The 22,921-nt window shown below is 41.6% G+C and overlaps 1 protein-coding gene across 1 annotated transcript; it reads right to left on the bottom strand.

Moving 5' to 3' along the window:
- Window positions 1-352: 352 nt before the first annotated feature.
- RAC1 (Rac family small GTPase 1) lies at window positions 353-18,134 on the bottom strand. The gene is made up of 6 exons (XM_042437611.1): window positions 17,888-18,134; window positions 9,349-9,420; window positions 8,928-9,045; window positions 3,966-4,028; window positions 2,097-2,256; window positions 353-1,961 (listed from the first exon to the last, which is right to left on the bottom strand). The coding sequence occupies exons 1-6, from the start codon at window positions 17,920-17,922 to the stop codon at window positions 1,831-1,833; spliced, it is 579 nt and encodes a 192-aa protein (XP_042293545.1). The 5' UTR covers window positions 17,923-18,134; the 3' UTR covers window positions 353-1,830.
- Window positions 18,135-22,921: the final 4,787 nt, after the last annotated feature.

Genomic DNA, 22,921 nt, shown 5'->3' with positions numbered 1-22,921 from the left:
ACTAAGAGTCTGGAAGCTGCGCCAAAGTTGTGCTGTAGTCCTTAGGACTGGATCGTGGCTTTGGCTCAGCTTCTGGACTCTTAGGATGCATGCATCATTTAAACAGCATACCTCCAAAGTGACCCAAAGCAGCTTTATTTTGGCCTGTCTGTATGGGGCCTAAGTTAGGAATATTAGCTAATACCTCTTATCCTAAGGGTCTATTCCCAGCCCAGGATGTTTTTTTCAACTAAATGCAAGTACTGCCAAACTCCTGCTTGAAGAAGCTGAATCTAGACTGCTTGAAAGCTTTCACCACACAATCATTTATAAACACAGAAACTGAATTGACAAATTCAAGCTCCACCACCAGTGTGATTCAAGAATTTATTAAGTCATACATGCAAAACATACTGCTAAATCGCATTACCAAAAAGATCAATGTAAAAACTTCACAATCTTGCAAACTCCCCCCCCCCTTTTTTATTTTTGTTTGTTCTAGTAGTTGAAAGGTTGTGTTCAGTGTGTTCTTGCCAGCATCTGGGATGTATGGAACATGGTTAGCACTACGTTACAGACCCAATTACCATTACTAGATCAACCAACAGGAGGGACATGTTCGTGGTGAGGTTAAAAGGGCATTGTCAGTATTAGTCAAGTTACTGCATCAAAATACCTGGCAAATGGTGACGTTAGAGAAAGTTCATTAAGGTGGTATGAAATATAAAAAAATACTACAACTGGTATATCTGCTGCACATGATTTTTACACCAAGTCACCAGAAGACTTAAAGAAAAGCGTCTCAGAAGCCGGGGGTGTTAAAAGTAGAAGGGGGGAAAAACATGACAGAAGCAAGGCTATGCTTGAATACTCTAGTCTACAAAAATGCAAATATACTTAGAAAGGTTTCAAAATACAAGTTATATTGCTCAGAAGGAAGAGATTCCAGAAGAAAAGCATCTAGCAAGAACATGTGAAAGGAATGACCAGTTCAAAATCGTAGTAAACGAATGCCCTATTGGAAACTGCAAACAAGTGAGCTATAAAAACACCATGTCTTCATCTATTGTTTTGTTGCAATAGAAGGTTTCGTTTTATTGGTTTTAATACACACAAAGAGAAGAAATGCATTCAGTTTACCTAGCTTGTTGACAATGTAGTGTAAATTGATCTTTACAGTGTCAAAATACTATTGGGCAGAGAGTCTCCCTTGAACAACCTGGGTAAATTTCACCGATCAAAACAATATGCCGCTGTCCAGGAAGACAATACACTTCAAGAAAAACAGTTTAGTTACAGTCCTTAGCAAGCAGGAAAGTGTTATTTTCCTCAAAAAAGTGGAATCTGGATGTTGTCAATTATTGCATTTGTTCAGGCATGAGAAAGGATAGTGTGACCATCAGATGGATGAATGCATTAAAACAGCAGTGTTTATTCCTACTGATACGATAGCTGGGGGGAAAAACCCTACAGAGTTCTGCAATTCCTAGTAAAACATTAGTATCTTTAAAGACACCTGTTTGACTTCAAAAAAACAGGTTTTGTGCTCCATACAACAAAGCACAACAACGCAACATAGAAATGAGCAGAGAATTTGGCAACGCTTGATTAATCTGAGCAAAAAGGACATGGAAAAAAATAATAATAAGGCTTTTATATACGTTTGAATCTCTTTAGTAGAAGAAAAAAAGAATCTAACCTTTTTAAGGGGCACATGAAATTGATGATTGGTTCAAAAAAAATTTGAAGGAAGAGAACTTTTTGTTTAAACAGAAGAACTTGGCATTGATGTGAATGCTCCATTGTTCCAAGCAAAGCACAGAAGGTTCTGGGAGAGGGAGAGGGGCATCATTACAGCAGCAGGCATTTTCTCTTCCTCTTCTTTACAGGAGGAGGGCAGAGAACTGCCCGAATAGCTTCGTCAAAGACTGTCTTGAGGCCTCGCTGTGTAAGTGCTGAGCATTCGAGGTATTTTACAGCACCTGCAAAAATAGGAACAAGCATTTTTGAGACCTGTCAGAACTCAGGCTGAAATCTCTTTTCAACTAAGCCCTGCCACCAGCTTTGACAAACGCAGGCGCCACCAACCCCAGTGCTCAAAAAGGCTAAGGTTTTACCGATCTCTTTTGCCATCGCAAGGCCCTGTGGGTAAGTGATGGGAGTCAGCTTCTTCTCCTTGAGCTTTTCAATAGTGTCTTTGTCGTCTCTGAGATCCAGTTTGGTTCCCACTAGAATAATGGGGGTGTTAGGGCAATGGTGTCGCACTTCCGGATACCACTGAGGGGAGAGAGAAGCAAAAGTGTTGTCTCCAGGCAGAGCATACATAGCAAGAACGCGAAACCCAGATCTGGAAACACTGGTCTTAGTGCCAATGCATTAAAAGTTACATCTTTAAAAGGAACTAGTAACAGTTTAAAACATTAAGGTTTTTATTATATCCATGTACCCATTAACTAGAATTAATTTGCATGTGCTGTAGTGGTTTCAGTGTGGAACTACAACCTTGGAAACCAGGGTGACCTTGGGCAAGTCACACCATCTCAGCCTCAGAGGAAGGCAAAGGCAATCCCTTCTGAACAAATCTTGCCCAAAAAACCCCCACAAAACACCTCACCCCAAGATAGGTTTCCCTTAGGGTCATAAATTTGGGGAAAACAATATTCAAGTTTCAAACAAGCATTAGGCACTGATGGACTGCCTACCAACTGATCCGTCTCCGACACATAAAGATGGAAAAGTGAATCATTCCCTTGTTTCTAAGAGCTACACAAGAGGAGTACAGTCTCCAGCACCCAGCTGCATGGCTGAAACAAGCTTCCCCTTTTCTCCCAGAGAATTGCTTGACACAGCAGAGTCAGAAGGAGTGGCTCCTTTCCGCTAGCAAGAGAGCTCTGGGAGTTGTGCTAGCAATCGAGAATGGCTGTGTTTATTTATGGCTTTAAAGACTTCTGGCTGTGTACAAAGGTTAGCCCACACAATCCTGGACTGCACTTATATGGCACAAAAGGGGGGGGGGGGGGGATGGGAAGGGGAAAGAAAGTAATGCAAACACTGGCACCAATTTGTCATAAAGTTACATATAAAGTGCCAGGTAAAGCTTTATGGCGCTATATAAATGAATATTAATAATAATGTTTAATGAGTAAGATGCAAAAGAGAAGCTAGCAAAATTCTCTGAGTGGGTTTTTCCCCCTTGACTGCAACTCCCAATATCCAGCATGTTCCCCAGCAGTGATGGAGGGACAATTGTTTTGTATCCCAAAACAGAAAGCTTTGACACACACTGAACAGTAGCATTGGAGCATCTCTATGTGACAGCCATGTTCAATAACTGATAGCAAATGAAAGAAAGAAAAGGTTATCTGAATGGCAGAAATCAGAAGCGTCTCCATCTCTTGAACCCCATTCCAAATATGTGTTTGCTGAAAATGAACCAGGGCTTCCCCTCTGTTTAGAGCTAACAACAGAAGGACCATTCAGTAAAATCTCTGTAAAGGAGGGTTAAGATCAGCAGTAGGGTATAACTCCTAATTCCATGGTAAATATCTTTATAGGACCCAACTTTTCTCAGGAAGGGTCCATGTGCCAAACATGCCATTCGCATTTACACTTACAAAATGGCACTGTCTGATAGCAACTCCTGTTCGCCAATGTAGTTTACATAAAGAAAAAGCATATTAACACCTTATCTCAAATGATATGGGCAGCCTCAGTTGTCAAAATTTGGTAGTCTGTCCTGCTGTGAAGAATACTTTTACTTCTCTGTGAAAAGTTCTCAGGAGACAAGCAAAATCTAAACAACTTTCATTTTATAACTACAGCCACGATGGTTCATTTAAGAGTCGTCCACTTCTAAAAGATACAGCTTTAATTGTTTCATTTTAGCATTTAAAAGAACATGTTTATTTTGCTATTGGAAGAAATGTAAGTTAAAACATTTTGGAATACCTTTTAAGGAACGAAAAAGCCATTTCTTTTCCACTCACCTTTGCACGGACATTTTCAAAGGATGCAGGGCTCACGAGGGAAAAGCAAATTAAGAACACATCCTGTAAAACAGTATTTTAAGAATCTTAGTTTCCAGTAGTTACGGTACTTCCTGTGTTTACTGAAATCTTCATTATTTGGCCTTGTAGTTCCACTCATGGAGACTTCCAGTTACAAACAGAGAGAATGCTGAGTTGGCAGCAGAGAAACACTTTCAGACATTGTTTGCATTTCAAGGTAATACAATATTAACACATACAATACTGGATTGTGCCAAGAGGCATGTCCTGGAAAACTTACTGCATCGCTTTTGAGATGAGGTTTGGATTGTCTAAAGATTGTTTACTTGGGCACACCATGTCAACACAGATAACAGCATGACTTTTGTATAAAGTCTTGGTATACAAGATATGTTTTCTCCGGAAGAAAAGTTATATAGAGTTTAGTGGGACCTTCTAGTGAGTATGTGTAGGACTGCGTAGTCCTAGGATATATCCAGTCAACTTTCTTACATCCATTGACATGCAGAGCTTACATGCTCTTAGTCTGCAGCAAGCAAGACAGTGAAATATTTCAGCTTTCTTTCTTCTTGGGAGTCGCTGGTTTCTAAATACGTTACTATCAATACTTTCACCATCCCATTTCCTCTCTTGCAGACCAGGAGAAAGTTTGGAGGTGGTGCTACTGCCCTCAAACAGAGGTATTGTTCTTATTCAATTTTGTGCAAATCATTTTGAATCACCCCTTCCAACTCTGATATCACCCAGTTCTGCTGTCTTGGAACAAATTATACTGAGAGCAGCAGAGATCTTTAGCTTGCCCTAAACTGTAAGGTGGAAAAATCACACAAATGAACACCCCCTTTAAAAATTAAAGCCAACAATGGCATTCCTTCACTATAGTTATAACTGACAATGTATGCCCCCCATCCATCTTATGATATCGTAAATGTTGAACAGGATACTAGCCAAAACCATTAGAGACAGAAAGCATGGAAGAGAGAATTCTGTCTCCTCCTTGAAAGTGTTTTCACATACTTCATACAGAGGAATATTCAAACCCACCAGCACCCAGTATACATGATACTGGGCTGAAAAATGAACTGTGTTACTATTGCCCTCTGCTATTTTTACAGCTGTGTTCAATTCCTGACACTCCAATCCAGTGCAATATCATGACTCTGGGGTGCACCAGTTGATACACCTTGTTTATAAGAAGTTGCTAGTTGTATGAGCCAACTGCGAAGGAGAAGGGGAGAGAGAGGCCAAAGCAGTGGCCACATGCATTCACTTATTACTCAGGTTCCACAGGTGAGGTCTAGCTAATCTTTGATGTTCTCTGGTCTAATCTCACCTCCAGATTATGTGAAATGAAGATTGGTCACTAAAGAATCAGTGGTACTTCAGAGTGTTAGTTGATTCGGTTGTAGCTCCAGCCTTTCTGTTAGGTGAGCACCCTGAAACCTCCGCAGGTAATGTGCAACAATAATGATCCATGCAGCAGTACAGAGGGGGAAGAGCAGCCCTTCACACTCCTGTGTTCCCATAGCCCCACTGCAGCTCTTCCAGCTTGCCAGTTATGAAGTGCCTCTTGGCCACATCGTTGCCTCCTTCCACCAAACCCAAATACTTTTGTGGTTTTCCCATTCAGAAAAAAGGAAAGATTGAATGAAACCTTTCAAATAATTGGACTTTGTACGATAAAAGCCTAATCTGATGAACTGTTTGCTTTTTTTTAAAAAACCAAACATTCATTTTAAAAAGAAAAACAGACTCCGGGTTGCGTGAATCTACATGGCAACATGAAGGCACTAGAATATGGGAAGCCAGTTTAATGGCTGCAGAAGCAGAAGCAAAAAAGAGATGGAAGAGCTTGAGCTTAATGGTTGAAAGTGTTACATACGCAGAGCTGTTGCCGTTTCACCCTGGGAGTTAAATCCTTACCATTGGTTCCTTCAACCTAGTAATAGCATGAAACAACTTCAGTTAAGGTTAGGAGCGGCTTAATAGGAAAAAACAAACTCTTTGTCCATTTTCTACACTTACATGATCAGCCGAGTCTCATGGTCCAATCCCCCTGGGATTGTACCGCTTCAGAAATATGGGTAAGGAAACAATATAACTCTATGTTTTCCCAAGTATTAAAAAACCCACCCAAATTCTCCTACCTAAAGAAAGTTAGCCTGTCTGGGGGAAAGTATGCTAGCCCAATACTAACCCTGAGCAGTTATTTTACAATTAATCTGAACAGAGAACACAACTCTCATTAACTAGAAGCCATTTCGTCTAAAATTATGAGCGCTTTCCCTATAACAACACTTGGGTGTACTAGCTAGTATTTCTTTTCTGGAACGCACATTCAACGGTACATCTGCAGAGCTTTCAACCAAATCAGTTTAAATGCACCACTGTACTTTAAATTAAGAGCACAAACTTCACAAATAGCCAAAGGGCTACTCGCTGTACTTGCCGAACCACATTTGGCTCCAAGCAATTCAACAGTCTTTCCTTGAGTTGCATGGGCATGTTTAGCAGGTGCTCTAATTTTAGTTGCAAGAAGTAGAAAAATGTTTGAGATTTGTATCAAAGGTTCTGGGCAAACCTGGCCTTAGAACGATCTCTTGTACACAAGACAGGTCTTTCATTTGCTTTTGGCCTATTATCAGCGATCAGAACAGGACCAACGTTAAAGCAGTTACGGATTCCCTTTTGTCTAGGCTTAATGTAGGAACTCAGCTGCACGTCTGAGGTGTGCTTTTTCCACATCACTTGGTGTCTGTCCCAGATGAGTCACACTGGAGTCTCTCTTGGAACAAAGAAGGCTTTTCTATTTTCTTTCTGGCTTTTCCGGCAGTTCTCTCGGAAGCAGTGATATAGTCAATAACATTGCCAATCCCTTACTCTCAGGCCTGGGATGAAAATCTCCTTTCCATACAGAGAGCAAGCAAATACAAGGAAAAGAAACAGACTCCCAAGGAAGTTAAACATAAAATAGCATGTGCACCTTGTCAGGGAAGATCACTGAAGTGAAACAGCTTCAACTTTGGCTACCGAGAGTAAAACTGCACACTTTGTTCCTACAGGACTGTTCAATGAGATAAGAAAAAGAAATTTTCTACACTTGAATCTTAAGTTCAGGCAATGTGACAAACTAAAAGCCAGGACGAAATTAACTGGATCACTGTTGGGAAGTGTCCAATTCTGATGACATAGGGCCAAAACACACTGCAGAAATAATCCAGTTTGAGACCACTTTAACTGTCCTGGTTCAATGCTAGGGAATTCTGAGAACTGTAGTTTTGTAAGACATTTAGCCTTCTCTGTCAGAGAGCTTTGATGCCACAATACATGACAATTCCCAGGACCCCCTAGCCCTGAGCCAGGGCAGTTAAAGTGGTCTCAAACTGGATTGTTTCTGCAGTGTGTTTTGGCCCATAGTTTTTTTAAAAAACTTTACTTGAACTCTAACAAAGAAACATGTTTCCTTTGGACCTGGAAGTGTTCCTGGAGCTGTGCATATCTACCAGAGGTAGATAAAGGCCTGGGACGGATGGGAAGGAGGAGGAAAAGGCACACACCTGTCCCCACCCTCTGTGTGCCACAAAAAATGGCTTCGCATGCCAACTCTGGCACACGTCCCAGAGGTTCACCATCATGGGACTAGCATCTTCCTCCTTTCCTTCTGCCCAATGGGCAAATGGCAGCACATGCCAATTCCATCTGCAGCGCATACAGAGGCTGTCAATATCCTTGCTCCAATCACTGCCATCCAAAATAATTCAAATGAACTCACTTTAGAGCTATAGCCTTGCTCACATTTTCATTTAAATGAGTCTCTCTGTCACAATTCATCTCTTACACGCCATGGAAAAGCTGATCATCATCACTGCTTAGCAATGATAGTGTCAGACTGTGCCTGACCAGCAAGAACAACAAAGGCTGCTTTTTAGGAGTTGCTGACCTCTCATCAAGGGCTTGCTGGTGAATCTATTCTGTGCCCTCCATCTATTATTTAACTCTTGACATCCTTCTGGTTTACAGTATTCTGAGTGAGGCATTAATACACATTATTTGGACAATGCAGTTCAATCACTCTGACACATAGACCAATATTGAAACCTTTAAAAAAAACCTCACTGAGCTCAGCCCAGGAACCAATGGGCAGCTCCAAGGAAAGCAACCACAGTAGCCTCCATTTCTGTCCCCAACCCCATGGGAGCATCAAATGAATTCCAGATGAGTAACCCTTCATGTTAAAAATGTGACACACATAACAGTGATGAAAAGGCAGCAAAGCAGCAGAAAGCAGCTGTATGAAGGGAAGTTTGCAATTACATTATGACATGTTAAAGAGTGAGAAATTCTGACACAAGTCATTGCAAAAGGCCCACAGAAACAAATGAGAGCCATGCAGAAGTACAGGCATGCTTGTGAACCAGAGCTGCTCATGTCATGGTGGTTACAGACATAGCATTCTGGCACAAGCAAAAGAATATGCAGTTAATTTCATGTTTGGGCAGAAGCACAGAATCATACCTGAAAGGATCTTTGTGTGAAGAAACTCATGAAGTCTTATTTGTTCACCTTGCCCCATCCTGAATGACTTCCTCACTGACCTAACTGTGCAGCACCATTATGTCTGAAACTGGTCTTGACATGGTCTTACAAAAGCACAGTATGACAGCTCCCAAAAGAGCTGGTCTGGAAATGTAGTGATCCAACAGTACTGAAGGCAATGTACTGAAAAGACCTTCCATTCCAATGCTGCTACTCATCCCTGGGTCTGTTGCTTGGACTAACAAGGACTATCTCAATTTGCCCATAGTTTGTAGGTGTCTTGCATACTGGATTAGCATATTTGAAGCTCAACTGGAAGCATTCTCAACCACCTGCAGACCTACAGTCTGAAGTCCCCAGCACCACCCATCAGCATGTCCCAAGCCTTCCACTGTAAAAGCTTACTGTTTGTGGATAAGATAACGGGCGTAGTCTGTCATAGTCTTCTTGCCCAGCTGTATCCCACAAGCCCAGATTGACTGGCTTGCCATCAACCATCACATTTGCGGAATAGTTGTCAAAGCTATAGGACAAGAAGAAAAAGTCAGTGCATTCTTTAATACTGAGTCTGCTTCTTTCTGTGCAGTACATTGCTAAAAACTGAAAACCAGTGAGATATTTAAATCTCACATTTATATTCCAAAAAGTAGATTATATTTGCTATGTTATCAAACTTGTTAGGGTCAAGTACCCAACTCTTTACACATATACTTCCTTTCAGCTCGAACAGCCTGAAGTTCTGAAAAGGTGGGCAAATCAAGAACAATACTGTCTCAGACATTGAGAAAGGTTAGGGTGTTTTTTTCCTTCAAAAGAAGATACTTACACAGTGGGTATATATTCTCCAGGAAATGCATTGGTTGTATAACTGATGAGTAGGCATGTTTTACCTACAGCACTATAAAAGAAAAGAAAAAAAATCCCAATAAGAACATATTGACATAATGGAATAACAAGCAAGTCATTCAACACAACTTAATTACACATCAACATCTGATAATATTTAAAGCAATTTGTCTTCAGCCAAGATAAATGTAATCCTGTTATTTGCAGGGGACCAAGTCTATCTCCTAAATGTCTCCTTCACTGAGTTATCATGAAAACAGAGAAGCCATGCCTAATATTTTCCACACTGGAAAGTGCTACAGAAATCAGATCAATAGCCAAAGATATTACAGATATCCAGGTCTTCTGATTCACTTGTAGAGGCCTGAATGGCAAGGCAAGTACCTGCGTTTTTCAAGGCAATTATTTGATCCTCTTGCTACTCACTGGCTTGGGGCAATTTTATTTCTTGGACAGACATTATTCAACACTTCATGTAAACAGAGGATCTGTTTTAGCTTCCCCCCCCCCCCAATTTTGGGGACCTGTCATCATCAGCTGCTTCTTCTTTCCCTTGTTCATTCTTGTTTTCCTCATGCCTCTCAAAAAAGCTGTATAGGAAATGTGAATGCATATTCGGTTAAAAGGAAATTAGAGCTATCCACAGAGGACCACTGTCAGTCGCTGTTAGCCAGGAATCTCCCCAAGTTCAAAGGCGCTCGATGTTTCCCGATAATCGTGTTTCAGCTTAGTAAGATTTGTATCCACAGACGATGCAGCTCCTTCCTTCCTCAAGTGTACTGGAATTAACACTAGAAATTGTCAGTGACTTGTTAAATGTGAACCAGTAAAGTGTAGTTTCCAGATTCAGAATCAGCTAGGACTTTAAGGTACTAATTTGTTCCAAATCTGGGAACCAATTTCCCAGTTAAAATATGATGGAACACAGTTAACTGAAGACTTCCAGGATTAACAACTGGGATTATAAAGCAGTGAAAGAAAGAGTACTAGCTAAATAGTGCGAATTTCAGCTTCAGGCTATGATTGTCCAAACTGTGCAATACAGCATTGAATACTGAGGTAGGGGAAGAAGAGCAATAGAAGTGTCTTCCTGCCTTCACATCCTACTTGTGGGCTTTCTACAAACATAACACTGCTTGTTATGTTTGACTAGAGGAAGCTTTAGACTCATGTTCATCTCCTATGGAGGAGCCTGGTCAAGCAGTGGTTAAATGTCATTCCTGCAACCACAACCATTGTGAGTTCAATCCCAGGGCTCCAAGGTCTATCATTTCGTAGGTCAGTAAACTGAGTACCCAGCTTGTTGGGGGCAACTGACTTACAGATTGTAAAGCTGCTGAGCTTGTTATTAAGCGATATAGAAATCTAAATGCCATGGCTATGGAGCTCTGGACATTGTAAACAGTTCTAGTAGAATTTGAGGGAAGTGAAAAGCGTGTTATGAATTCTGAAGATCATTTAGCAATTTAAATTCAATACCAGAACTTTTAACTTGTAACCCCAGCTCCAGGTTACAAGATCTAACCCGAGCCACAACTGCCTAACATGAGGGCGGATTACTCCTGTAACCGCTTTGTCTGCAAGCGCTTTGAAGATGAAAGTCACTGTGTAAGCATTCAGCATAAAAGACATTTGTAATGAGCACAGGCATTGCAAGGTGTGGCTGTGTAACTTAGCATTCCTTGAAAAGCCTGTTATGGCTGTTCCATGCATTTGAAGGAGCATAACAGACCTGTCCAGACAACACTTCACCCTCAAAACTCCAACCAAGAAATTCTAGCTGCAGGGAGTAGCACATAAAGAATCCCTCCCTAATGTGAAATGCAGGAGCTTTGCTTTCATAGGCTGAGAAGCCCAACCAAGAGGGGTCTTCTGCATGTGAACGCTGATTTCCGTACCAGACAAAAACCTCATTGCAACATTGGAACTCCTCCCAAGAAACAGAAGAAAGGGTGGAAAACTCAGTGAGTGAGAGGGATATGGAGGGAAGAACCAACAGGTGCACAAAGAAAGTGTCACCAAATGTGGTACTTTGAAAAAAGTAATGAGCACTTGTCCAAGTCTTGCTAGCTAGCTGGGTTAGAAAAACCACCAACTGCACAACCCAGCAAGCTGAAATCTCAGCCATTAGTCTCCATCTTGCAGTTACAGAGTCGCACACACCAGGCCATAAGGTTGGACTTTTGTTCCCCGATTTCTTTGTATTGTACCATCTTGTTTAATGATGAGTTTTGTAGAACTTTAAAGCTTTTATCACTTTACAGGATGTTACTTCTGCAACTTCTGAGTGGCATCACTAGAACTTTTGTCCCATTCTGACTTTTTATTTTAATCATTAATAAGTTTATGTTCTAGTCTAAATTTCTAATATTCTTCAATGGATTGACAGAAGCTACATTTCTTCTTCTTTTGCGTCAGGCAAATAGAAGTATGCACCGTTAGGTTCAGATTTTTAATCTCTACTGAATAGGCTGATTACCACAAAACTATTAAGGAAGTCAGCTTTGTTAGCTCATTGTTACCCCACCCATTTATACAGTAATAACTGGACCACAATACTGTATTCCTCCCCGGTTCAGAAAACTGCCAAGCTTTCATCCCTTGACCCTCCTTTGGAAAGTCTGAAGTCAGCACTGCAGGACTTCAAGGCAGCCAGGGATTTTACTTCCCAATGTTTCAGGCAAGAACTGAACAACAATTGCTAGACGTTTTCAGCCATAAGAAAAAAAAATATCTAAGTAGTTTTAGGGGGCCAAAATGGAAATTTGGGGGGGCAGGGGGTTGAAACATATAATATACAGTGGTCCTTCCACATTCACATTCACCACCTCTCTAAGAATCTCCAAGTCTTCCAGTGCAACTCTATGGTCAACACCTGCCAGAAGTTGATCACAGAATCATGCTGGAGGACCTACAAATGCCTAGAAAAGTGCTTTCACTAGGAACTTCTAGGTTCTCCATCACAACTCTATGGTCAACGTCTGGCAGAGCTGCGCTGGAGGACCTAGAGATCCCTAGACAAATTCCTACAACAAATGAATCAAAACAAAAATTATTATTAGATAATCAAATCCGCAAAAGTCAAAGCCACAAATGTGGAGGGCCAACTGTACTTACCTTCTTTTCAAACCTGAACTTGCAACATTTTCCATAATTAAATGTACAAACCAACTGAATGCACATTTACTTATGAATAAAGCACTGAGTGCTTATTCCAAGTAAGGGGACCTAGGACTACAGTTGCAGCAGACATGCATAGGCTGCAGATTACAGCACTGAAGATAATATAGGAGGATTCAGATGTGTTTCAAGGAAATTCCAATTAAGTTACACCCAAAATAACCACATGGTTGCATACTCTATCAATATATAGCAGAATCCTCCACTGCACCTAAATGACCAATAACAGCAGAAAAATGAGCATTTTGACAATAATAAGGGACTTTCTGGTTAAAATACACTTTCTACAAGTTATTAGGTCAATATTGAGTCTACTTGTTAATATCTCCACCAGAAGACCTGTTTTATTTTAATCTGTCACCTGTGAAATCCATCTAAGATTTTAAGCTGGACTCTGAACAAAGAAGCTATTCCTCCCAGGGAACTTTCTCACAAGGCAGAACAACTGGATTTTTAAGGCTCTGTAAACCCTCTTTATAACAGAAACTGTAGCCCCACAAGGGCACCAGGCTGGGGAAAGCAGTACTAAGGCGAGGAAAGGCCAGCAAGCAGAGGCAAGTCCCACAGGCCTCCATTGTAAATTTCGCCATTCCAGGCTTCCTGCCTTCTCAGCTTTCTGGCTGAGTGCCCTGTGAATCAGTTCTGTACAGATACTCAGCTCCAAAATGGTTTAACCGTCCCAGGCTCTGTAACAATTCATTCGATTCAAGTACATGGAAAGCTCTGAAAAGACTCAGTTAAGGCCAGTGTCCCTCCAGGGAATAAGATAAAGATGCCAGACATGTAGCTATTCAAGGAAAAATGGAGGAACTACCACAAACAGAAAGTTGTGAATAGATGAGTGGTTGTTTCATTCTGCCTAATCTTTCCTATCTGTCCTAACTGCCAACTTTCAAAGCAGGGTCAGACATACAGTTTTAAAAAGCAGCTTCCTTTTCCTGTCCAGTAAGAGACACCAAATAAAAAAGCCCCGAGATTTAACCAATATTTTATAGGCATTTCACTTTATAGTTTTATTACTCTGCAGCTTAGTAAAGCACTCTTACCATACACTGTTACTGGCAACAAGATGGATTAATAAAATAAAGGAACATTAGTATTTTTAAACCTTTGTGATCCCACATTTCTTTGCAAGGAACCAGCTTCCAAAAGAAGACATCCCAAATACAGCAGAGTGTGCCAAATCAATGAACGTATCAAGACTTTGCATTTCTCAGAGAAGCTACACAAACATGTTGTGATGCCTAGTTATAAATCAGATAACACAGGATTTTTTTTTTTTTGTTTCTGGTCGTTTTTTAAATTCTAAATCAGTCTTGTTTTCCATCTGGCCTCCTATGCTATTCTGAGCTCTGTTCGGAAGGAAGAAAAGGGGCACTGAGATTCTGGCAAGAGAGTCTTTTCCAATTCAGAGGGAGTTAAAAACACTACATGGATCATTCAGTAACCATGAGCCACATTCTGAGTGCAAAAAAGGAGCACCTGAAAGTATACCGACGAGTTGCATCTTTACACAGATAGGTTAAGTAACATTACCTCTGTACAGAGACCGATATTTGGTGGTGTCATTTCACAATGCAAGCCAATCTCCAAACTCCTGTCATGTTTCAAAGTGAATAAAGGATGCCATAATGGGACTCTAGAAGCCCTGAGTTCATGTCGCTACTAAACTTTTAAGATTGTTGTGACAATAAATCAGGCTGAAGAGACTTCTGTATACTGTCTTGAGCTCCACATAAGGGAAGGTGAGATATAAATCTAATAAATAAATATGCAGATCCATGTAGCTTTCAGTTTTAATGACTCAGATTACAACAACCCTAATGTCTAGGCCACAAGTTGAACATGAGTCAACAGTGCGATGCGGCAGCTAACAAAGGCAATGTGATTTTAGGCTGCATCAGTAAAAGTATAGTATCTAGATCAAGGAATGTAATAGTGCCACTCTATTCTGCTTTGGTCAGGCCCCACTTGGAATATTGTGTCCAGTTCTGGGCACCACAATTTAAAAAGGATGTTGAAAAACTGGAACGTGTCCAAAGGAGGGCAACTAAAATGGTAAAAGGTCTGGAAACCATGTCCTATGAGGAACGACTTAAGGAGCTGGGGATGTTTAGCCTGGAGAAGAGAAGGTTAAGAGGTGATATGATAGCCTTGTTTAAATACTTGAAGGGATGTCTTACTGAGGAGGGAGCTGACTTGTTTTCACTTGCTCCAGAGACTAGGACCTGGAGCAATGGATGCAAGCTGCAGGAAAAGAGATTCCAGCTCAACATTAGGAGGACCTTCTTGACAGAAAGGGCTGTTTGACAGTGGAACACACTCCTTCCTCGGAGTGTAGTGGAGTCTCCTTCCTTGGAGGTCTTTAAGCAGAGGCTGGATGGCCATCTGTCAATGGGGATGCTTTGATGGAGAGTTCCTGCATGGCACAATGGGGCTGGACTGGATCAGGGCCCTTGCGGTCTCTTCCAACTCTGCAATTCTATGATACTATATATACTCATGTATAAGTCTAGAAATTTTAGTCTAAAAATTGACCCCCAAAACCTAGGTCGACTTATCCACAGGTCAATGTAAATTCTATACTTTAGCTCTTATTAAAAAGGGAACTATCTCCTGGTGAAAGGCAAGAGTGCAATCTTTCCCGGAAGCACTGATCTCCTTCTATTCTCTCTTCTATCCAGCCTTTAGTGTGAACCAAAACGGTTACGCTTGCCATAATTTTGTAGGTTCTTTGGCATTGTTTTCCTTTGCTTCATCGTTTAGATCCATTGTTGTATGATCCCAAGTTTCACCCTCAACTTATCCACAGGTCATATCAAAATCCACAATTTTGCCACCCAAACCTGCCCTCGACTTATACATGAGGTCAACTTATAGTCGAGTATATATGGTATATGAAGATAAATGGTGAGAAATTCAGGACTGAAAAACAGTACTCCTGCACAAACAACACAAATTTAACATACAGAATTCATTACCAAAAGATGTGAGTCTGCTCTTGCAGGAGCTGCTTGTGTGTGTTTGTAAGCATGTGTTGAAGCACTGTAGGAAATATATACTACATCCAGTGAGAATACAACATCAGGAGCAACTGAGATATAGGGATAGTGTTAAGGAAGGAAAGTAGGTGTGGCAGGCCTTGCAGACATATAAATATTTACTCAAGAATACAGACAGACTTCCTACAGCCCTACTTTATAAACCCACACAGAAGACACAGCTGGGATGGGCATTATGAGAGACTGAGCCTTGAATCCTAAACACTTACCAGGAACAAATGCCAATGAACACACCGATTATAATTTGACTTACCCCAAAACTGGCCAGAAGTTAACAGAGGTCCAAAACACACTGCAGACATAATCCAGTTTGGGAATGCTTTAACTCCCCTGACTCAATGCTATGGGATTCTGGGAATTGCAGTTTTGCGATACATTTAGCTTTCTCTGTCAGGGAGCTCTAGTGCCAGAATGAACTACACTGAGCCATGGCTGTTTAAAGTGGTGTCAAACTGGATCATTTCTATAGTGCAGATGCAGCCATAGTGAAGCTGGGGGAAGAAAACTAGACCATGCCAATTTAACTTACCCTCAAGAACAGTTTAAAAGGCTTAAGAAGGGAGGGATTGGGGTGGTGCTTTCAAACAAAGCAGCTTGGCCATTTGGGGAAGAAGGGGCTTCTCCTCTCCCTTTGCTTTCTTTATGAGGCGATTATTATTACTGGTACTCTATTAATTATATCCCATCTTTCTCCCAATACAGGGACTCAAGGTGGCTAACAAAAATTTTAAATGACCTCTGATGCCCCAACAAACTACCATTCCCAGAATTCCACTGATGGGAGCCATGGCAGTTAAAGCAGGGTTGAAACAGATTCATGTCCGCAGTGCGGAGGCAGCACCCGTCTCCATCAGGGAATCTATATCATTGTGCCTGGGAATTTGTATATTATTTTGAGCGAGAGAAAAAAACCAGGTTTTAATATGAGGTAGAATTCAAAGATATAGCCGCGTTAGTCTGTAGAATCAGTATGTAGAGAGATCTTGTAGCACCTTTGAGACTAAATTAAAGAAAGAAGTTGGCAGCGGGAGCTTTTGTAGACTTCAATCTATAGTACTTCCTCAGATGAAGACTTCGCTTCTGGATAGGCATGCAGAGGACTGAACTGTTAGACAGGAAATTGAAAGATACTATACAATTCGGGGTATTGCTGCTCTGCACCAAACAGCATATCATAAATTATCTCTCATATATATATATATATATATATATGAATCTGAGGAAGTAGGCTGAAATCTACGGAAGCTCATGCTGCCAGCTTCTTCCTTTCAGTTCATCTCAAAAGTGCTACAAGATCCCTCTACATAGCAAGTGTTAATCCATTACTCTGCATATATGTTAGACCAAGAAGATTAAAGGAAGGTGGATATAAGATGGGAAGAGAGGGAGAAGGAAGGGAAGGAAGATTGTTGGAGCCCTTCCTCACCACACAACTATAACACCATGATCCCACTTCCACTGGGAGGTATGGCTTCCCTCTAGGCATGTATGCTGGGGTTAGGGGCACAGGACCCCCGTGAATGTGGAAAAGCCCCAAATAACAAAAACACTATGTCTTTACCTGAGAGGACACCTCTCTAGGAATCGCTAGGTCCTCCAGTATAACTCTGTAGTCAACATTTGCAATACACTGAACACAGAAATGCGCAGGGAGAGCTACAAACGCATATTGGAGCGTTCTCTCTAGGTCCTTCAGTGCAGCTTTTGGTTAAAGTCTTCCTCAGAATCATATCTGCTAAAAGCGTTATGTTTCTGAGTACAAGCCGCCCTCCGTCTCCATGGAGCCAGCCGCCCACGGCTTGAAAATACACCCATCCCTCCATATTTGCTGGGGCTGAGGCAGATGTCTCTTCCAAACTTCATGATTTTATGATCCCCGTGAATATGGAAAACTGCAAACAACACCAACACCATGTTTTTACCTGAGACAATACCTCTCTAGGAACCTCTAGGTCCTCCAGGGCAACTCTGTGGTCAACATCTGTCAGAGAATGACCATAGAGCTGCACCAGAGGAGCTATAAATGCCTAGTGGAGTGTCCTCTCTAGGAATCCCTTGGTCCTCCAGCGCAACTCTGTGGTCAACATCTACCAGATATTGACCATAGAGTTGCACTGGAAGAGCCACAAAGGCTTATTGGAGAGTCCTCTCTAGGACTCTCCAGGGCAACTCTGTGGTCAACCTCTGCCAGGCAATGACCATAGAGTTGTGCTGGAGGACCTACATATTCCTAGAGAGGCCATATTAATAAAGCCCCTGAGTAATAAAGCCACTTACCCGTCTCCCACCACCACACACTTGATGGCCTGCATCGGGGCGGCTTCCTCGGCGGCAGCGGAGGCTCTCTATTCTTCTGGGGAAGAGGAAGAGGCGGCAAGAAGGGGAGAAAGGCGTCCCAGCCGCCTCCGCTTCGGGCCTTTGAGGGGGAGCCCTCGCTGGGAAAGAGCGCTGAGGTAACAGCCACCACCCAAAGCGCGAAAGGAAGCTGCTCAGGAAACAGGAAGCGGCCGCCCCGCTCACATCCGGCCTCGCGCGGGTTTGCGCATGCGCGCTCGTCACTACGAAAAGGCCAGCCCTAGACTCGCACAGGCTCCGCTTGGAACTGAGCCTCGGAGGTAAGCGGCGCCTCTTCGTTTAAGCTCCGCCCACTCCGCGAGAGGGTTCGGCAAAGTTCGTGTTCCGAAGTTCCCAGCCTTCGGAAGCGCTCGACTTTCCTCGGTTCGCCCCGCCCCCTCCGGGGAAGAAGGGCTCGTCGATGCTCGGAAGGGGAAGCATTCGGCTCTTCGTGTATCTTCGGCAATTTCCGACCCTCGGACGAAAGACGTTCTTTCGCTCGAGGGGCGCCTTGGCCTCAGCCTCGGCCGCCATTTTTGTGCTACTGACCCAGTTGCGCGGTTCCTGGCTCTTGCCTTGTCAGGAACCGTTTGCCTTCTGTGTGTCCTGGAGGCTCAGTGCTGAGGAATCCTGGGAGTTGTAGTGCATTGTGGACCCAGAGCTCTCTGACAGAAGGCCCAATGGTCCAAAACACACTGCAGAAATAATAACCCAGCCTGAGACCATTATAACTGCGTTGGCTCAGAGCTAGGGAATCCTGGGAAGTGTAGTTTGTGGCACTGAGAGAGAAAGCCCAGTCTCACAAAACTACATTTCCCAGGATTCCCTAGCTCTGAGCAAGGGCAGTTAAAATGGTCTCAAACTGTATTAGTTCTGCAGTGTGTTTTGGACCCATGTGGGTTGAAGTGCTAAAACAGGGCAGTGAGAAAAGGCAGGCCTTTTCTCTCTCACACCCATAACTAAGTGAAACAACCCACATGGGTCCAAAACACACTGCAGAACTAATACAGTTTGAGGCCGCTATATATCCCTGTGTGTTTGTGTTATTTAACATTAAACACAACGCCTCCTAAGAAGACAGACCAGTGAAACGTAGCCTTCAGGCCTTTTTTATGGCCCTGGACCTCTCCAAAAAAGTGAACTGCATATCCTTGAAGCCTTCAAGAGCCATAATTCACACAGTTTCTTTTACAGAAAGCATCTATTTCCTTATAATGCCTAATATATGATACGTCTCTCTTTTCTCTTTTAAAGCCAATGATTTAACAGCAAACATTCCCCACAACATCTAGGTTTTCCTCCCACGTTGTGGACCTCCGTTTGGTCCCTAGAGTCCCAGAGCAGAAAACCGTTAGGCACAAATTAGGCTCCTCCATTTATTTCCTTCTCTGCTACTCAGTGACGCATGGAAAACAAGCTGCATAACTTCAGGAAGCCTGTTTCCCATTAACGTTATTTAAACAAAAACCAACAACTTCAGAGTCAGGGCGGGAACTCAAACGCAGACGGCAGTTGCGTAAGCGATACCGGATTGTTCTGCTCTCCTTGATTTAATAGCGTTTTCTTCCTTGAAAAGGCTGGGGGAACACAGTGAACGCTGAGTGCTGACCTATAAATCTCACAACATCCTTTTCCTTGTTTCTTATTGTTGTCGTGTGCCTTCAAGTCATTTCCAACAAACGGTGACATCAAATCGTCACAGAGCATTCTTGGCAAGTTTATTTATAGGGGGTTTGCCATTGCCATCCTCTGAGGCTGAGAGAATGTGACTTGCCTAGTGAGTCACGACTGAACAGGGATTTGAACCCAGTTCTCCAGAGTCATAGTCCAATGTTCAAACCAACTACTCGATACTGACTCTCTTATACCTGAAATACAGGCATACAGACCCAACTTAGATTGTCACTAGGACTTACAAGATTTGAGGGCCCAGACCGTACATAAAATTTGGTTAGCCTGACCTATACTTGCATTACACATCAGACTTTGGCTTACTACTCATTACTGTACCTAACATGGCTACAACTGTACCTAATATGGTAAAGGATGATGGGGGTTGCAGTCCAACAATATCTGGAGGGCCACTGTTATAAATATTAGACCTGGTCTGAGGTTGGGGCCCCGTGAGTTTTTGGCATGGCAGCAACAGTCCTTAGCTATGAAACAGGAAGCCCATTTTCAAACAAAGTTGAGCTTTATTTGTGGCTTAATATTGTGTATCTTGGCAGCAGAAGCGCATAATTGCCGTCCGTGGGTGCGGATCGCTAGAATAACTATGCTGATGTAATCCTGGAAAAATTGACACAGCATGACACAGAATATAAAAGATTGGAGGAATAAGACACTTGGAGATCAGTACAACAGTACCCTCCTTGCAGGAATTGTACTGTTTGTTTGTTTTTAACTGTGCCGATTAAAATATATCTGGTGATATGTGGCACTGTTTCCACCACTTTCACTGTAAATGTATTATTAATCATTAATATTGCTATTACTACTGGTAGGTAGTATACATGGGATATGGGAAGTATGTATGAAATACTTTCCTTTCCACCAGAGTCCTAAAGTGAAGTATATAATCACAACAAAAGTACAAAAATAAAGTATAGTGGGCTTTTGGTATCTGCTGGGGTTTGGTTCCAGGAGCCCAGTCGATACCGAAATCCATGGATGGCATAATGGCATAATTAAACGGTGTCCCTTATATAAAATGGCACAATCAAGGTTCGCTTTTTGGAATTTAATATATATATATATATATATAGAGAGAGAGAGAGAGAATATTTACAAGCTGTGGACGTTTGAATCCGTGGATAAAGAATCTGTGGATATAGAGGGCCAACTGTGTGATTTAAAATTCATCCCAATCAAGGTGAAAAGCCAAAGGCCTGACAAAACAATAGTATGACCACCAAGGACCTTCTTCAATGAAGAATCAAACACATCTGTAATGCTGAAGAAAACTATGTACTGGAAAAGGACCAATGGACTTGAGCAACATCTGCTTCAATGGGGATATCCGCTTCTGATCACTGAAGATAATAACATCAGAACAACCATAACTTGGAGAGAACATCTTGTCTCCGCTCTGAGTCCCACAACAAACTCCAACTCCCAGAATCCCATAGCCTTGAGCCAAGATACTTAAATTGGTGCCAAACCAGGTTATTATCTCCCCAGTGGGGATGCAGCCTAATATTACACAAGAGATCACCTGCTGGACAGGCATTTCAACTCTGAACCTCACAGCTTTTCCAATTTGCCCTTGTTTGGCTTTGAGGTGCCTTCTCCCAGGGACATTTTGGACAAAAGGTAAAATGCTGGGATCTATCGATTTACGATCCGAACACTGCATGACCTCAACTATGGCTGCATCTGTACTGCAGAAATACAGTACTGTAATTGTTTTGACACTACTTTAACCACCGTGGCTCCATGCTATGGAATTCTGGGAATTGTAGTTTGTTGTAGCACCAGAGCTTTGCGAAATAACTTTACAGAGCTAGATTGGTTGTTTTGAATTTGCAGTAGAACAGTATACCCAATGTATCAAGAAACAGGCATGAGGGTCACTATTATTATTATTATAAACCTTTATTTATGAAGCGCTGTAAATTTACACAGCGCTGTACATGCAATCTTTTTAGTTAGACGGTTCCCTGCCCTCAGGCTTACAATCTAAAAAGACAAGACACAGAAGGAGAAGGGAGTGGTGGAGGGAAAGGGTAAGAGGTCCAGCAGTTCCTCTCTACCTCCAAGGCCTGGACCAAGGCAGATGGACTGAAGGGAGGGCTTGGCTTCATAATGGATGGTTAATCATTTTCCAGGGAAAATACATACTCTCAAGTAGGATAATACATATACAATACATAGCAATACAGGAAATGGTTTGATAAACAGGCACTAAAAGAACATCAGATGGTAAGCGACAATTATGCAATGCCTGGGAAGGCTTCTCTGAACAGGATGGTTTTCAACTCCGTTTTGAAGCTGGTTAATGAAGTGATGGCTCTTGCTTTTGGGGGAAGAAGGTTCCAGGAGTGAGGGGCAGCGAGTGAAAAGGGGCGAATCTGGGAAGGGGCAGAGGAAATCCTGGGCTGAGACAGGAACCCTTGACTACCAGAACGGAGGGCCCTGGTGGGAAGGTGAGGAGAAAGAAGGTCTGATAAGTAAGGAGCAGGGATGTAGCCGGAGGGGGGGGGGGTCTGGCACTTAGTCTGGCCCCCCCCCCTTCCTAAAATCCTAGCTACGTCCCTGTAAGGAGGGGCCAGTCCATGGAGGGCTTTGAATGTCAACAGCAGGAGCTTATATGGCTGTTGTCCAAAAGGAAAAGGGGCTGGCAGGCTTAATTTTTTTTTATTTAATGTTTTTATCAGATCTGGTTTATTTATATTTAAATTTTTATTTATATTTAAATTTTATTGGACTTTATTTATTTATTTATATCTATATTTAAACTTTTATTTACATTTTATCGGACCTGGTTTATTTATTTATATTTAATTATTTTTTATTTAATTTTTTATCAAACCTGTTTTATTTATTTGTATTTAAATTTTTTATTCTTATTTCATTTTTACAGGACCTAGTTTATTTTTTTTATTTAAATTTTCATCAGACCTTATTAATTTATTTATATATCTTAATTTAATTTTTATTGGACCTGATTTATTTATTTATATTTAATTTTTTATTGTTATTTCACTTTTATTTATTTATTATTGGACCCAGTTTAATTTATTTCCATTTTTTAATTTTTTTATCGGACCTTGTTTATTTATTAATTAATTTATATATCTTAATTTAATTTTTATTGGACCTGGCTTATTTATTTATTTATATTTATTTATATTTATTTAACTTTTATTGGACCTGGTTTAATTTATTTATATATTTTCCCCCCATTGGACCTTGTTTATTTATTTATTTTTTATATTTTTATTTAATTTTTACTGGACCTGGTTTATTTATTATTTA

Source organism: Sceloporus undulatus, chromosome 8, assembly GCF_019175285.1.
Source record: "Sceloporus undulatus isolate JIND9_A2432 ecotype Alabama chromosome 8, SceUnd_v1.1, whole genome shotgun sequence".
Lineage (NCBI taxonomy): Eukaryota > Metazoa > Chordata > Lepidosauria > Squamata > Phrynosomatidae > Sceloporus > Sceloporus undulatus.
Note: the sequence above shows the minus strand (reverse complement) of the source record. Positions and strands in the feature narration are given on the sequence as shown.